The 18,293-nt window shown below is 37.1% G+C and overlaps 1 protein-coding gene across 3 annotated transcripts in view; it reads right to left on the reverse strand.

Moving 5' to 3' along the window:
- USP32 (ubiquitin specific peptidase 32) overlaps positions 1 to 18,293 on the reverse strand; it is a 221,590-nt gene that overhangs the window by 35,964 nt on the left and 167,333 nt on the right. Inside the window, exons 13-17 of one of the 3 annotated variants that reach the window (XM_045984378.1) lie at positions 9,042 to 9,237; positions 6,641 to 6,816; positions 5,954 to 6,094; positions 1,595 to 1,754; positions 452 to 487 (exon numbers count right to left, since the gene is read on the reverse strand). In XM_045984378.1, the coding sequence (XP_045840334.1) occupies positions 452 to 487; positions 1,595 to 1,754; positions 5,954 to 6,094; positions 6,641 to 6,816; positions 9,042 to 9,237 (709 nt within the window). The remainder of the gene's footprint in view (positions 1 to 451; positions 488 to 1,594; positions 1,755 to 5,953; positions 6,095 to 6,640; positions 6,817 to 9,041; positions 9,238 to 18,293) is intronic. The other 2 variants (XM_045984380.1, XM_045984379.1) reach the window with 2 other exon arrangements.

The raw sequence follows: 18,293 nt of genomic DNA on the forward strand, positions 1-18,293 counted from the left end.
TAAACACAGTCTAGCAAGTTCTTTACTATCAGCAAGCAAAGGATAATTCCTGACAGAAAATAAAAGAGCAAAATTTTCCAATTATACATCAGAGGATTAGTTATAAGATTACAGCAAGAAAGCATATTTTCATAAACTTCAAAATGATTAATGATTGATTTCAGAACTAATTAGTAAGGAATAAAATTTCAAATTAAGAATAAATTTGGAGCTACCCAAGTTCTAGGATTCAGAAGCATTTGCAAGTGTAGTGTCCAAGTCAATTTCTATTATCTTAAGCCATGTAAGAAATTTATATGAATTCTAGACAGTTTTTATAGCATAGCTCATTAAGCAGGCAGCCACTTATTACACATAATTTTGTGTTTTTGAGTAACACCAACAAATCTAGTGGAATTTACAGAAACAGCAAAAATCTAGGATCAGCACAAGAGTTACAAAGAATACTTACTAAAAGTGCAACAACACATCTTGCCTCTCATGTTATCTTTCGAAGAGAATTGAGAAAGATACATGCTATGGGTGTCATGGAAGCAAGGTGAATACTTTTATTCAATGGAAAATTAAATCAAGAAAATGTTTCATAGTGATTCTGTTTTCACTGTTCCTTGATTTTGACATTTTCCCCAAAGACAAAGTTTGGTTAGGCAGAAGCCAATGTTTTGCTATAATTCTTACCGAACAGAATGTGTAAGAATCTGCATATATTATGGGAATATAACCTTTAAGGAAGACATAAAACTATTTGATTTCCAAAGAGGAATGGTGCTTATAGGGCTGGTTTAGTTTCACAGGTAGTTCTTGCATCCCAAGTTATATTAATAACGTTAGGGCATTGTTACACAAAGCCTCAGACTTTGTGTAAATGTGTAACTCATTATTTCTGCTGAAGAACAATGTCAAATATTTGCAAAGCAAAAGCATAGAGCAAGTCCTGCCCATCAATAAAGTGTAACCTCACAGAGAAATCAAAGGGGAATTTTTGCCTATAATACATTAAAATGGGAACTTACATGTCATTTTGATAAGCCAGGTTTGATGTTTTTCAAAGCAAATGTGCCATTTTTATTTTCAAAAATATATTCTTCACTTTATATTACCTGTCTCTTATAAAGGCTCCTTGGACCAACCATGAGAAATGTATCATGTTTTGCCAAAAGAGTCCCCCCAAAACACCAACAAATAAACAAAAATATGATATTGTGAAAAGAATTACTTTTCAGAAATTTGAGTGGAGTTGAAAAGACCAGTCATCAACTGGCAGATTCTAACTTAGGGCTAACAAGTAATTTATAATGGCTTTTTTTTTTTTCCCCAAAGAAAAAAAGTATGTGAAATTTATTCTATTTATTTTCTTTGTATGTTTAAAAACCAGAAAAGGAAACAATTCTTCTCAGTTTGATGCTGAGACTTTGCCACTATCCCATCGAGTCTTGCGCATGACCATAGATCTAAGCCCCACAGAGGATTTACTGATTCTGTATGAAAGTAGATGGGTGTATGTGTTAGGACAGTGGCACCAGACTTAGAGCAAGTTGGCTGTTTTTGTTTTTTTGAAGAAATGCATGGTATTCTTGCTGCATTCTTAAGTTACCTCTTGGTAAATGCTGAGGAAACATTCTCAGGCTCATCATACCCATATTCACCCAGATGTTAGACTGCTGTGTCCGAGCGGCAGGCTGCTGTCTTAGGAAGAGAAGATAGCGAGGAAATAACTCCAGCTCTGGGATTTCTGTCTTGCTATTCTTGATCACCTATTGTTATAAAAGATATAATGTGATCACTATAAAAGAAGAAACAAAATTTGTAATTTTTTTATTGAATTTCTACGATTTATTTTGAAACTACAATGTTCAATAGGTTCACTACTTGTATTTGTTAGATTACAGATTCATAGACTTAAATTACATGGGTTTAAATACTCTCAGGCTCCTGGTCCTAAACTCATCTTCCAAGATTTGAACTCCCGGTGAGTATTTTCTCCTCTTTTATTTAAAAGCAAGGAACACTGAAATTAATGGGGGATATCTTAAATATTATCTATAATTCCATTACCTTCACACCATAATTCTTCTCACTTTTACAGTCTTTTTTTTTTTTTTTAAAGATTTTATTTATTTGACAGAGAGAGACGCAGCAGGAGAGGGAATACAAGCAGGGGGCGTGGGATAGGAAGAAGCAGGCTTCCTGCGGTGCAAGGAGCCCAATCACAGGACACTGATCATGACCTGAGCCGAAGGCAGATGCTTACCGCCTAAGCCACCCAGGCACCCCTAAATGATAGTCTTTTAAGGGACAAATTCTTAGGACTGGAGCTGTAAGTCAAAAAGTATGGAAGGCCGTATCATTAACTGTCTAAGTCATTTTGCCACCTGAAGTGTAGCAATTTACAATATCCTCAGAAATTTATGAATGTACTTCCCTCATAAAACCTTATCAGTGGACATCATTTGAAAATACCTGGTTTCTTTAACACATATAAAAAGAGTATTATAAATTTGCCTAAAATTTTATTTATTAGTTTTTCGGTTTTTTAAAAAAGATTTTATTTGTTTATTTGACAGACAGAGATCACAAGTAGGCAGAGAGAGAGGAGGAAGCAGTCTCCCTTCCGAGCAGAGAGCCCGATGCAGGGCTCGATCCCAGGACCCTGGGATCATGACCTGAGCTGCAGGCAGAGGCTTTAACCCACGGAGCCACCCAGGTACCCCTCTTGTATTAGTTTTAAGAATAGAAATGTTTTCATATACAAATTTGCTATATTCTACTATAACTGGTTTGTTTCATGTATTTTTGTCTATGATTAAAACAATTACTCTGGATGCACAAAATTGAGATTCATGTTGAAACAGGATTTTTTAGTAACCCCCTCCAAATAATGTGCTTGCCAGCCCAAAGATACAGGAAAACATTTCATTATAAAAATATCGCTCTAAGAATTTTAAGAGTAGAACATTATCAATTTAGTATTCCAAAAGGATAGCAGGACTAACCTACTTTAAAACACAAAATCCTACACAATCTTTAACAGTCTCAAGTGAGCAGGTTTTATTTTATTTCCCTCTGCCCTAGTAACCAATGTCTTTCGCAGTAGACCATTTTCCAGTATCAAGAGGAGGCAGTAAAGAACCAAATGAAAACAATGCTACAAACCAAACCTTTAGGACTTTTTCTTAACAGTATTCCACATGTTCTGTTATGCTACAGTATGGCACTTGAAAAGCTCCATTGGGGAGCTTTTTCAAATCCTACTTACATGATAAGCAAGAAAGGGCTCTCCCTGGTATTCTAGACTGCTGGAAGAAGTCTGTCCACTTCTGGGCAGGCACTAACAGTTGCAAAGCCAACCATAATTTCTTGTAATTTCAGTTAAATATGATTTGAGGAAGCATTAATAATTCAGTATTAGTAGTTGACAGGCTACATAAAACATACCTTTGGCAGAATCTGAACTGATAATGAAGTAGTTTTTATAATATGCATCTTGTTTGCCAAAATAACAAGTGAGTTTGTGAAACATTAAAAATGAATAAAGTCTTACGCACAAACATACAGAAACACGTATTTATTTACATTTTAATTATTATCTTTGAAATTCTTAACTTCAGTGTCAACTGCCAAACAATAGCTGCAATTCCATGTGCAAGAATTTACCTTAAACAGATCACACACGTTTGGAAAAAACCCTGAGATCAAGACCTGAGCTGAGATCAAGAGTCGGATGCTTAACCGACTGAGCTACTCAGGCACTCCAAAGATATTTTTAACCCACTGAGCCACCCAGGCGCCCCTCCAAAGATATTTTTATATAAACAGTATGACTTATACATCATAAAAGCAATCATTTTTAACCTTGCCATGGCAATATATTTAGTATTCTCTCTACCTGAAAACACCATTTTAAATGTTTTTTGTAGCATTTTTTCCTGAAATCAGGCAAATGTGTCATATTTAGAGATGAAAAAATTCTATCAAGCCAGCAAATGCAGCTCTGATCTAGTAAAATCACTTTAATATTTGTCTGACATAAATGTAAAAAAACATGACCTTGTGTGAGGCTCTGAAAATGCTCTTAATGATGATGATATTGGCAATGGTCAACATTTACTGAGCACTTACTGTAAAGCAGATGCTGTTTAATCATATGTATTATTTAATTATCAAAACAACTCTAATGAAGTAGATACTGTTACCTCCATTTTAGAAAGGAGGAAGAAACTAAGATTTAGAGCTTGGAACACTGGTAATCCAAATTTAGGCAGGTTCTAAAACATCAAACTATATATATGTCAAAAACGATTATCACAGTGTTTTCCCAGATATATTCCCAGATACAGAATATTAAGCTAGAGCTGGGAAGTCCCAGAAATTAAGCGACTAACTGAAGGATCACCCCACCTCCCAAGAAATAAAGTATATGTTTATGTATCTCTCTATATATGTATTTATATGTATCTTCTAGGAGTTCTGATGCCAAATACAGTAGGAAACTTTTGGAGCCAACAAACTCAAAGCCCAAATTCCTGATTCTGACTTGAACACAATTTTTAATAAACATAATTATTAATAAATCACAATCAACATCAAAATTATAGACTAAGGCTTTATAGCAGACTTCTACTCTCTTTGGAAGTGATCTAAGTTACTGTATCTCATTTACGCCAACTTTTCTAGTATAAGAAAATTCTATCTTGGACATTATATGATGGAGAGTGCTTCCTTTTTTTTATTTTTAATTTTTTTAAATATTTTTTTATTTATTTGACAGAGAGAAATCACAGCTAGGCAGAGAGGCAGACAGAGAGAGAGAGGAGGAAGCAGGCTCCCTGCGGAGCAGAGAGCCCAATGTGGGGCTCGATCCCAGGACCCTGGGATCATGACCTGAGCCGAAGGCAGAGGCTTTAACCCACTGAGCCACCCAGGCGCCCCTGGAGAGTGCTTCCTGATCTACAAAAGGAACCTTATTATGAAGCATTTTACTGCATTGATAATGCAAAGAGTATTCAGGGTATGCGTCCTGTTGCTTACGGTATAAGCCCAACAGTATAATGGGATAGTTAACTCGCTAATATTTTGTTGTTACATTCTTTAAGTCTTTTAAATTACTTTAGAGCATTTTATTTATGCTTTGAATAACTCATCCTAGTAATAGTGACAATCAGAATTCACTTGCTTGCATTCCTGTTATGATCATTTTTTTTTTTTAAAGTTCTTTTTTTTTTTTAAGATTTTATTTATTTGACAGAGAGAAATTACAAGAGAGGCAGGCAGAGAGAGAGGAAGGGAAGCAGGCTCTCTGTTGAGCAGAGAGCCCGACGCGGGACTCGATCCCAGAACCCTGAGATCATGACCTGAGCCGAAGGCAGCGGCTTAACCCACTGAGCCACCCAGGCGCCCCCCTGTTATGATCATTTTTGTGTCCTTCTTTCAAAAAGACAAAACACAAAAATCCACCAACAACTATGGGATGAACCAATCCCTAACTGGATGTCTGTGTGGTTAATGAAAATAAGTCTCAGAAGTAATCATTGCACCACTTCCCTTATATTCACTGAACTTTTTGGCACTGGCTCTCAGACTTCTGCTCCAGCCTAAGCCCTACATTATTCTAAAGTCTATGTTTATATGGATGGCTTATTTAATAGCCTAGTCTAACAATTCCTTGACTTTAGTCTAGTAACTATTTCCTCCACCCCAGGTAAGCCACCCATTTCCACAGGCACAACACTGTAGAGCTGGTACTAATACAGTGCTTGGTTAATGTTTGAATAAATGAATGAATAAGTGATTAAATATAAAGGAACCTAAATTTTGTTCAACTAATTTACAGGTACTGAGCACTCTGCTGTGATAAGAAAGAACTAATTTGTGAATAGTGAGATTCATATAGGAAAGTAATGGAAGACCCAAAGTAGGACTGTTCCTTTTATAAAGCTCCAGTGGTTATACTTACAGGTCTAGGTAGAGCCAGGTTTGCTCCATACCAGTGATAAAGTGCTCTCCACACAGGTTCTGGGACCATTTCATAATCTCTTCCGTGGATCAGCTGTGGGGTTCGTTTTAATCGTCCTCCTTCTAGTGTTAGTGATGTAGCCTTAGAAAGAATGGAATATAAATGTTGGTTTTTTAATATTTTTAGTATTACAGTCTCTTGTGTTTTAACAAAATCTAGACACAGGAGAACAAACACATATGTCACTACTCAGTTTCATGTTACTGGAAAATCATTTTCTAAAAGAGATTTTTAACTTCCAAAATAAATTATTTAAGAAAGAGAACTCAAGGCAAATCATTTGAAAAATCATTGGAGCATTTGGAAATAAGACTGGTTTTCACAGATTTCTTTCAAACAACAGAAAATATTATTTTGGAAAAAAAATTCCACATACACATAAAACTACATTTTCCCAGTGGCTGTCCTAAGTAAGACTATTTCTAAGGATTACTACACTGCTTCTGTGCAATTACTAAATCATAAAATATCCTCACGGAAATATACTATGCAGAGATACCTACCTACAACAAGTTAATTTAATGAACCGTGAATGTACGAATGTCATGCTATATGTTAAAACCTCTAGAATGAAACTTACTTGCCACCTGAAAGGGAATTATTTTAAGTAGATGTCATATCACCTACCTTTACAGGTTCTTGCGTTACTAGTGGCTGGTTATCAATAGCCCCTGGTTTCTGGGGATTGAGATGCAACAAAATATTCCCATTGACTCCCAGCAAACACTGGTTGTTATTGTCAGAAGTGTTATGTTGTCGAGCAAAGCACATATCTGCCCCTGGTGTGGCAGAATACAGAAAGCCTGTAAGGGGAAAGAGGATGGAATCTCTTTATTTGTAGTTATTATACATAAATAGGCTTGAACTCAATGTCCATATATTAGATTAGTGCTATTTTTCTGTTGGCATGGCAGTACAGTGTTAGGATTCTGACAACTCTGTAGAAGATAGGAATTACATACGTAATCCTTCTGGACAACACCTAGCATAACACTAGGTGGAAGAAAAGCTTTAAAAACTGTTACCAAATGAGGCCCCTGACTGGCACAGTCGGGTGAGTGCCCAACTCTTGATTTCAGCTCAGGTCATGATCTCAGGTTCATGAGATCCAGCCCTATGTCAGGTTCTGTACTCAGCATGCAGTTTGCTTGTGATTCTTTCTGTCCCTCTGGCTCCCGCTCCCCTCACCGTGATTCACATGCTCTCTCTCTAAAATAATAAACACAAATCTAAAAAACCACAACAAAAAACAAAAAACCATCACCAAATGAACATGTGGCCAGCCTCCTAAAATATCTAATAACTCACGATAATTATATATCCTTTAATAGAAAAGGGAGTGTATGGCCAAAAAGCTGGGCTCTCACAGAGTCACCCTTAATTCTTCTTTTCCCCCTGTAAACACATTCCAAATGTTCTTAAGAGACTGGTCATAAGAAGTCTCTAAACCAAAGCGAAGGAGCTAAAACAAGAACTCTTAACAGAAGAGTGCCAGGGAGGAAGGAACTTTCCTAGTAAATTTATTTCAAAGGAAGGCATGTCAGGTTACAATAGAAAAATGCACACAGAAAGATGATTAATAATGATTTAAAAGTTGTGAACCTCAATGGTATTTTAAGGTATTTCAACTCTGGGGGCGCCAGGGTGGCTCAGTGGGTTAAAGCCTCTGCCTTTGGCTCAGGTCATGATCCCATGGTCCTGGGATCAAGCCCTGCATTGGGCTCTCTGCTCAGCAGGGAGCCCACTTCCCTCCTCTCTCTCTGCCTGCCTCCCTGCCTATTTGTGATCTCTGTCTGTCAAATAAATAAATAAAATCTTAAAGAAAAAAAAAGGTATTTCAACTCTGAACAATAGACTAACCATTCTAGCCATCGGACACTTTAAACCTTTGTCTGGGGCACTGATCAGACTATGGATAGCACAGGACCTTAGAGAGGGTTAAAAATAATCTTGATGTTAAAAAATAATCTTGGTGTTAAAGCTCATCAGAGACAGAACTTCTAGGACTGCTAAATGATTGCTATAATATCAGATGGGGAATGGGTGCCTGGGTGGCTCAGAGGGTTAAGCCTCTGCTTTTGGCTCAGGTCTTGATTTCAGGGTCCTGGGATAGAGCCCCGCATCGGGCTCTCTGCTCAGCAGGGAGCCTGCTGCTCTGCCTACTTGTGATCTCTCTCTCTGTCAAACAAATAAATTTTTTTTTAAAATCTTAAAAAAATATATCAGATAGGGAAGAAGGAGGAGTAGATTCTACAAAGAACTTCGTAGAGAAGATGCTAGCTCTGTCCGATTTGCGGGATCTCAGAGATGAAATAAGAGTAAGCTTGAGAGTACTGCCACTGTTAATCAGCAGAGGGATCAGCTCAATTCAGGTATGCCACAAAAACATCAAAGCATTTTCCCCAAATGTGTGGAAACACTGAGTTTTAGATAAGACTAAAGGACTGCAAAGGATTATGGGACGCATTATGACTTTTTCTCAATAGTTTCACAAAATAATCCCCTAATGCCAGCCTGAAATGTCTGCAGAATCAATATGAGGGTGCGTTTAACCCAGTGAAGGCAGAGTGAGTCTTGGAGATGGAATTTTAGATTTTCTCAAAACTGTTTCTCCAAATGATTGACAAAATAATTAAATAGCGATATGGAGAAAAGTAGTTTAATCAATGAAAATAGTGAGAAAATATATATATATTTTTTAAATAAATGAACTTATTTATTTTAAGTAGGCTCATGCCCCATCTGGGTCTTGAACCACAGCCCTAAGATCAAGAGGTGTGTGCTCTACTGACAAAGTCAGCCAGGTACCCCAAAAGCGAACATATTTTCAAATTGAGAGATTCATGAAATAGAATACAGAAGAGTTTCTCTTTGTAAAGCTACTAATATATTCAAGAATTTCATTTCATTCAAAACTTATTTCTGTGAACGGAAGTCTGGTTATATCCTATGAAGCACATTCTCTGACAAAGTATACTCTTTTAAGAAGTGACCTTGAATAAACTTTATGGGAAGCAAGCCATCTTACCACTGCCAGCAGTTTCTGAGGCTTCCGATGCAGAAGAAATGTTGTCTGAAAACTTCTCTTCTGTGGTATTCACATAGTTGAGGCTGCCTCCTCCGATTCTATCTTCACTCTGCTCTATACAATGTATTGCTGTTCCAAATGAGTATTTCCCTCCATTCAGAACAGATGACGGCTCAATTACAACAGGGCTGGCATCCTAAAAAATCATGAGGTCAGAAATTAAAAGGTACAATTTAATAATGCAAGCACTAAGCAGGTTTCAAAAATGAATCTCCGAATTATCTATTGCTTTTAATCCTCCTGTAGTTAGCTACTGCCAATTAAGAACATTTTAATCTGTAACTAAATTTCAGCTTTTTCAAAGGGGAAGAGTGTGTAAATAAAATTGATAAAGCAGACTGGGGACACATAGCACAAAGGACTCTGTGACACAAAGGGAGTGAGTGATATATGTACGTATATATGTTTATTTTATTTAAATTATCTTTTTTTAAATCTTTTTTTCCAAGATTTTATTTATTTATTTGACAGACAGAGAGCACAAGTAGGCAAAGTAGAAGGCAAAGGGAGAGAGAGAGAAGCAGGCTCCCCGCTGAGCAGGGAGCCCCATGGGAGCCCCACGCCGGGCTCAATCCCAGGACCCTGGGATCATGACCTGAGCTAAAGACAAGACGCTCAACTGACTGAGTCACCCAGGTGCCCCTGTTTATTATTATCTTCTAAAGTAAGCTCTATGCTCAACGTGGACCTTAAAATCGTGACCCTGAGATCAAGAGTTGCATGCTCTGGGGCACCTGGGAGGCTCAGTTGTTTAGCGTCTGCCTTCAGCTCAGGTCATGACTCCAGGATCCTGGGATCCAGCCCAGCATACGGCTTCCTACTTGGTGGGAAGCCAGCTTCTCCCTCTTCCACTCCCCCTGCTTTTGTTCCCTTTCTCACTGTCTCTCTCTGTCAAATAAACAAAAAATATTCGGGGTGGGGTGGGGAAAAGAAGATCCTCTTACTCATGGGAGGGTCAGCTTTTTAAAAAAAGACTTTATTTATTTATTTGACAGACAGAGATCACAAGTAGGCAGAGAGGCAGGCAGAGAGAGAGGAAGGGAAGCAGGCTTCCTGTGGAGCAGAGAACCCAATGCGGGGCTCGATCCCAGGACCCTGAGATCATGACCTGAGCCAAAGGCAGAGGTTTTAACCCACTGAGCCACCCAGGTACCCCAAGGGGGTCAGCCTTTAAAAAAAAAAAAAAGTTGGGGGGCATTGCATGCTCTACCGACTGAGCCAGCCAGTCGGCCTTCCAGGTGCCCCGATACAAACTAATTTAGGCCTTTATTCTGTCAAAAACTGAAAATTATGGAAGGTTTCTTTTAATATTTAAAAAAATAATATTTATTATTTTTATTATTACAGATTACACTGTCACTGCAAAAACTATTGAAGAATATCATAAACATGCTAAATGATCCCACCATTTAGCATTACCTACAGTTGATATTTTGGTGTGTTTATTTTTTCATAACTGAAAACATACACATACATGCAAAAAATAAATAGCGTGGAATATATAGTTAGAACTAAGGGCAGTGCTCTGACTTACCAGCTATGTGACCTTTCACGATAACTTATTTAAAAGTAGGCTCTACGCCCAGCATGGAGCCCAACACAGGCTTTGAACACACAACCCTCAGATCAAGACCTGAGCTGAGATCAAGAGTCAGATACTTAACTGACTCCGGACCCACCCAGGTACCCCCACAATAAGTAAATTTCTAAGCCTTGGATTCTTCATGGGTAAAAATCAGGGTAATATTAGTATCTATCTCAGAGTTACTGAAAGATTACTTGAGCAACACATGTAAAGTGCCTGGTGTTTAGTAAATATGAACCATCATTCTGGTTGCTATAAAACTGGTATTACATTTTAAACACAGCATAGAGTTCTCTTTTTCTTTCACTTAACATTATATCCACAGGATTTTTCTGTGAAAGGCTTTCAAATAGAACAGTATAATCCATTTTTTGCTTTAAAAAGTACTCTACAGAAAGGACCAGAGGCAGAAATGGAAACCTGAGACACAAGTTAGAGGGCTCCTATACTGGGGCACCTGGGTGGCTCAGTCACAGCTTTTGATTCCAGCTCAGGTCATGATCAGGCGCTGTGACGGGCTCCTTGTTCAGTGGGGAGTCAACTTGAGATTCTCTCTCCCCCCCATCCCCGTCCTGCACGGTCTCTCTGTCTCTAATAAATGTAAGTAAATCTTAAAAAAAAAAAATAAGGCTCCTATAATAATTCAAGGCAAGAGATTGTAAGGTAATAAACCATAAAGACAGATCCAGAAGTAAGGAAATGGAGAGAAGAACATGGACTAAGAATATGTAAGAGGTGAAAAAATTTGACAACTAATTGTGTATAAAAAAGAGGCAAAGATAATTCCAAGGTAGAACTTGAGGTGCTGGTATAGATGACTAGATGGGAGTTGACACCTTTATAAGATAAAGTTTATGAGTTAATGGGATCATCTGGGGGAATGAGCTTATTTTGGGATATTCTTTTTGAGTTACCTGGGACACTTGAGTCTTGTGCTCAGGACAGAAAAAGAGGCAGAGTATAAAAATTTGAAGGTCAAGAGCCTTTCTGAAGCCTAAGAACATGGTGTATGTAAAATAAGGGGAGAATAATATTTATAAAATTTGTAATGTAAGAATCTAGAGTCTGAATGCTGAAAGAAAAATCAAGAGCTTGTACAGTACCAGAAGCTGAGATGACTAACACAGAATTATCTTCCACTGTTTAGTGACAGAAAAACAGAAAGATAAGACTCTGAGAATGTGTATCTGTGAATGTCTTTAGAAGATCAGGATATTTGTAACTGAGAGGGTAAAGAGACTAAAGGGATTTACCAGTGAAACAAGGTCCAAAAGGCATCTGAGAAGATATGCAATAGCATGGGTAGAAGAACTCAAGTGGCATTCAACACACACTGATATGCGTTTTATAGAAAAAAACTGATTGCTGGAGGCACTGCTTATAAAACAAATGACCCAACCCAAGAAAAATACCCAATTTAAAAGACAAGCTCCAAGTAACACCATAGCAATAGCACAGTGGGACCTTTAGTTTCTTTTAATGCAAGTAAACATCCCTAATTTTAGCCTAGAGAGACACTGGATCAACATTTTATTAGATGCTTTCTCCTGTATCATCTATAAGCCAGGTGAATACTATCAATTTATAGATCCTTCAGAAGCCAGGTCTGAAAAAATTTCAATGCCTTTAACTTAAAGAGTGGCAAGAAGAATGAGAATAAAACCTAGGTTCCTTTCTACAAACCAATTCACTTTTGGGATTAAATTTTTTAAAATAGCAATTGTTATAACTGCAAACAATTCAGAAGCATGTAGATTCTTTATTACAGGTCCTAATGTTGGCATCTTCTGTCAATTAATACGTTTCCTAAAGTATAGGAAAGGTACCAGATTATTTTGGGTATTAATAACTAGTTCACAGTGAAAAAGTTATTCCCTATTCAATTCTCTCTCAATCCTCTAATTACTTCAAGGAAACGGTCCCTGTTTGGTACTGATGTGCTAATCTTTTTTTCCTAGTGCTAATCTAATACTTGATCTGCTTATGTAACACCTGATAATTTCTCTTTTTAACAGAGAACAGATCTTAATACTACTCTTTAAAGGGCAACACTGTTTAGCTGAAATTTGATGTTAAATCTTATTTTCACTGAATTTATTTTTATTTTAACCTTCTATTTCTGGAGTGTGACACTGATTTTCTATTTAAGATGCTGATACAAAGTTTACTTTAAAAATACATTTATTTACATAAAAAATGATAAAGTTATTTAAATAAACACATTAAGCACATAATTATATGGCAAAATATGATGGCCATAGTACACAAATGACTAAAAACTGGGAATCTACGTTAAATATGGATTTGGGGCCATTAGGATTTTATTTCTTTTTAAGTAAGCTCTATGACCAACATGGGGCCTGAACTCGTGATCTGGCAAGAGTTGCATGTTCTACCGAATGAGCCAGCAATGTACCCCCCACCATCAGTATTTTAAATTAGACTATCCACCAAAGAAGTCAAATCATATGTACAACAAAACAAAAATTACCTATGGCCAAAGAAGTAGAAACATAAACTAGGCTTGAGTAGTTTGTATTATTAATCCTATGTTTGGTCTTTTGTGTGTGGATTTCATGGCAATTTCTTAAAGATAACATTGATCTTCTCAAAGATAATACTGATCTTCTCACAGCTTTTCTGATGCTGAGTCCATACCAAAAGAAATGGATTTAAGTTTCAAAATTTTTAGTAAATAAGATGACTTATTTATATTAATTCAATGTGGGTTCCCCCCCCCCCCCCCAATTATACTTTCTGAGTTATTTGGTCTGGAGAGGAACAGAGGCATTTTTTTTCTCTTTTTGTAAACGCCTTTATGTGATCCTACTATGTAGTCAAAACTGATAACCACTGCCCCAGTGAGGATCATAGGCTCATACTTTTGTTTTTATAATGTGCTCCCAATGCTGAGAGTAGAGTAGTAACTGATTTCTTACTGAATGTACTACTTCCTCTGGAACTTGCTTTTTAGAAAGATTCAGATTTTTAATGAACTTTTGGGTCATTTGCTTCTTTTCTATAAAGATGGGAGTAAAACTAGTAAGATAGCCTTTTGAAAGAACAACTTAAAAAATTAATGTCTTCTCTCAGGTTACTTCATTACCCTCCAGAAAAATCATTTTATTTTTGCTACAAGTGTTTCTGAACTTAAATGATGTCCATGTAACTATCATGTGACTTGACAGGCAACTTTTTAAAATTTATACTCATTTCTCTATTCCATTTAAGTTTATGTACTATAACTCACTTTTTAAAAATATGTAGTAATTGGGGCGCCTGGGTGGCTCGGTGGGTTGAGCCTCTGCCTTCAGCTCGGGTCGTGATCTTGGGGTCCTGGGATCAAGTTCCATATTGGGCTCTCTGCTCCATGGGGAGCCTGCTTCCCCCCCCCCCCACCCCCGCTTTGCCTGCCTTCTCTGCCTACTTGTGATCTCTCTCTGTCAAATAAATTAAAAAATATATATATATAGTAATATCCTTTGAGGAAGACTGGGTCTCCTTTAATTATATCTGAGAAAAAAAATTCCTTTACACTTTCCTCGGAGTTTGATATTTAGCAGAAGTTCAAAGAGAAATATTTGAATTGTATTTTAAATCTTTAACAAAGATTTATTTATTTATTTGAGAGAGAGAGAGAACGAGAGAGCTGCACAAGCAGGGGAGAAGGAAAGGAGCAGAGGGAGACGGAGAAGCAGACTCCAGCTGAGCAGGGAGTCCAACTCGCTCGATCCCAGGACCCTGGATTATGACCTGAGCTGAGGGCAGACACTTAACCTAAGACTGAGCCACCCAGGCCCCAAGGGTTTGGAAATCTTATATATAGCTTACATTTCTAAAGAAAACTTACATGAAACTATTCTTTTTTTTTTTCTTTTTAAAGATTTTATTTATTTATTTGACAGAGAGGTCACAAGCAGGCAGAGAGGCAGGCAGAGAGAGAGGGGAAGCAGGCTCCCTACTGAGCAGAGAGCCCAATGCAGGGCTCCATCCCAGGACCCTGAGATCATGACCTGAGCTGAAGGCAGAGGCTTAACCCACTGAGCCACCCAGGTACCCCTACATGAAACCATTCTTATTTCTTATTCTGAACAGCTTAGTCCTTAGGATGAAATCTATAGATATCATTGGTAAGAAATGAGGTGAGAAAAATATTACCAGGCATTAAATCTGTTAAGTTTTACAATAATTCAGCAACAGAATTGAATAGCTTATCAGAGACTGCAACCTTTGTCACCAGTGACTGCACACTATACCATATGCTTTTAACATGGTACAGTGAATGATACCCTTTTTAGATAGAGAATTAAGGCTTTTCTTCACTTACTTTCCAGTGTTCCAACTAGAGTGGTCTATCTTCTCATTGTCTGGCTTATTTTTCTATTCTAGGAATCTACTGTTCTCAGTGTCGGGCACTGTCTGAATGTGCCACCATTATTCAGGTTCTTTCTTCTTCCCCCTTCTCTGTCCTATTTTTCAGGTCATTGCTTCCACCCTTGGCTTTCAGTGAAACTGTCAACATTTTCAGTTGACTAATCTTATGACTACTTTCCTTCTACATCTTAAACAAATCAATAATGGTCACATACATAGTCACTGGCTCTGAGTGTTATTTCCAGTTGCTCTGGGAAATTTTTTCCCCTTAAATGTCAAAGGGTCTTGTTTTGTTTTTCTGACTTCTGGCTCTGGAACTCTTAGCAACTATCCTGTGTTTTCAGAAGACAGATCTCTAGGTAGATAAAGTTTCACCAATGGTGAAAAACTTCATCCTCCTCTGAGCTCTGAGTCACTGACTCCCAAAACGGATATGTGGCACTTTAATATAATTCTATTTTGAGCATGTCATGATTTCTTTTGAGTTGTGTCAGTGTTTAATGATATTTCAAAGTAAGAGTCAGGATCACTTTCTTCTCTATCAATGATGATGCTACTTTTTTCTATACATATGTATATACTACAACTATTAATGAACCTAACTACTAGTTATGCCAATTTTATATTTCATTAGTCTGCAATGCTGGTTTTTGAAAAATGGAAGGTAGTATGGAGTAATGGAAAAAGTACTAAGATAGGAGTCAAGAGACCTGAAACTCTAGAAAATCTAGATCAGGGATAAAATATTTGCCCAGTACAACTCTGTGCAGTTACAAAACCTAAATGGCCCTCAGAAGCTTTGCAAGTTTAGAAAAGAGAAGTGCTTAAAGTGCTTTCTAACTCCAAAGTCACATACCAACCAATAATACATAATGAACAGTAAAATCTGTCCATGAGTAGTAAGAGCTGCTCTCTCAGCTCTCAAACAGGAGGGAAGACAAGAATATATACTACAACGATGACAGAAAAGATTTCACCATTTCTCCCAGTTTACATTTGTGCAAAAAGAGATTTCACACAGTAGAAAAAAAACTTTGGCTCCATAAAGAAGGAGTAGATCCTATGAGCAGATCCAAAATTCAAACTCAAGTCAATCATTCATATGAGGCAAGACACTTCTGAGAAAGGATTGCTTATTTTTCCTGCTCTCTTAATCTCTTTCTATTTAGACATGCTGCTGTCTGAAAGATAGTCTGCCCTCATAGACAATTAGTAATTCACATCAGCAAATATGCCATTTTATGAAGAGACATTAAATAAAGCTAACGGATTTCTTATTAGGTGGGCAGACTACGCCCAGAGGAAATAATCCAATACACTGGAAATATCGATTATTTTTCTTAAACAAAGCATTTGCCAAAATTGCCATATATACTGGAAAGGCAAATGTAAATCACTAATTACTACTGCTACTGCTGCTGAAACCACTGCTAGTATTACTACCATTACTTCCTCTAACTTTACATTGGGTCCTACCTGCCAGGCATGGGGCTAAATGCTTCATCTATGTTAATTCATTTAATTCTTTGTAACAACCCTATTGAAATAGGCATCATTATTAACCCTGTTGTTTGTATGAGAAAACTGAGGCACAGGAAGGGTAAGTAACTTATTCAAGGTTATGCCACAAGTAGCAGGACCAGGACCCTAACACACGGGTCGCTACTATTATCCTATAAAAGGATAATAGCTCACTACTATTATCCTGTACTGTTTTCTCAGACTATTAGCTAATACTTACTGAGTACTTACTATATGCCAGACACTGATCTAAAATGTTTAACATGTATCAACTCCTTTAATCTTCTAACATCCTGTCATGGAGGTAACTGTTCTTAATGTCATTTTACAGACATGGGCCAGAATGTCACTTTTTTAAAAGGTGATTTGCATTTATTTATTTTTTAAAAAAGATTTTATTTATTTGAGAGCGAGAGTGAGAGCACATGAGCAGGGCAGAGGGAAAAGGAGAAGCAGATGCCCTGCTGAGCTGGGAGCCCGACAAGGGGCTTGAGAGTCAGATACTTAACTGACTGAGCTACCCAGATGCCCCTGACCAACTTAATTTTAGAGTAAACTTTAAAAGTTTGCATTTGACAGACACATATTGGACAGTAATACAGAATGCCACAGTGGATAGACTACGACCCTTCAGTGTAATTTCCCCCTCCACATTTTTCTCTTGCAACCCTCCACTAATTCTTTTAATACATAGAAGGGTTACACAGGTGAGGGCAAATCAGGTTTGTGTTCTCATCAGTGCACTTCTGTTTATAAGGGATGTGCTGCTACGAATAAGACCTCTACCGTGTTCCTACAGGAAACAAAAAGTAATACTTCAAAACACAAAATGAGGTATCACTTTGAGTCCACAGCCAGTAAAACATTAATAACCATTCATTTCAAGGCCAATCTAAGAACATAAAGGACAAAAAGCATTTCGACATAGACTGTGATGCTTTACCCCATGTTTTCATTCTCTACTTACAATAACCATCATTATCTACCTACAGGGTTTGAAGTCATTTGCCCACTTTTCTACTCCTTCAACAACATTGATTAATGTATTTTATATGTGAAAACACAATGTTAACCCTGCAAAATAGAAAAAGAACCAGGCATAATAATTAAGTAGATAATATAAACAATCTACCAATATTGTGATTTAAAAATAAGGACAGAAAAGGACATAGAGAAAAAAAATAAGTCAAATAGCCAGGTTAGTGATTATTTGGTAACTAACAATGAGTCTACATACCAACTGGCTCTCCAAGTATGGAGAAATTTGATTTCTGGAATTACTCTGAGTCTTTTAATTCTAAAGAAAAATCCATTCCATTTTAAGTAAGATGAGAATATTCACTAATGACAATTTCTCTTTGAACTCTTTATTTGGAACAATGGCAGATACTCAATTAGAAACTGAGTTCTAATGTTAGTCCTGAAATTAACTTTTTAAATAGAAAATCAGCACTTCTGAAGACAAGGGTCTTCAATATTTTGATGAAAAAGGTGAACAAATGAAGGATAATGTAAATGATGTGGTTGAGACACCACTGGCTTAAAAGTCAGTCCTTAGGTTTGATCCCAGAACTCTACCCTGTATTTAGGTTACCTTTAATCTCAGCCTCAGGTTCATCACAGGTAAAATGTGTTAATACCACCTTCCTCCCAGAGATACTGTGAAGATTTTTTTTTTAAAGATTTTATTTATTTATTTGACAGACAGAGAT

The sequence above is a fragment of the Meles meles genome, chromosome 18 (genome assembly GCF_922984935.1).
Source record: "Meles meles chromosome 18, mMelMel3.1 paternal haplotype, whole genome shotgun sequence".
NCBI classification, from domain to species: Eukaryota; Metazoa; Chordata; class Mammalia; order Carnivora; family Mustelidae; genus Meles; species Meles meles.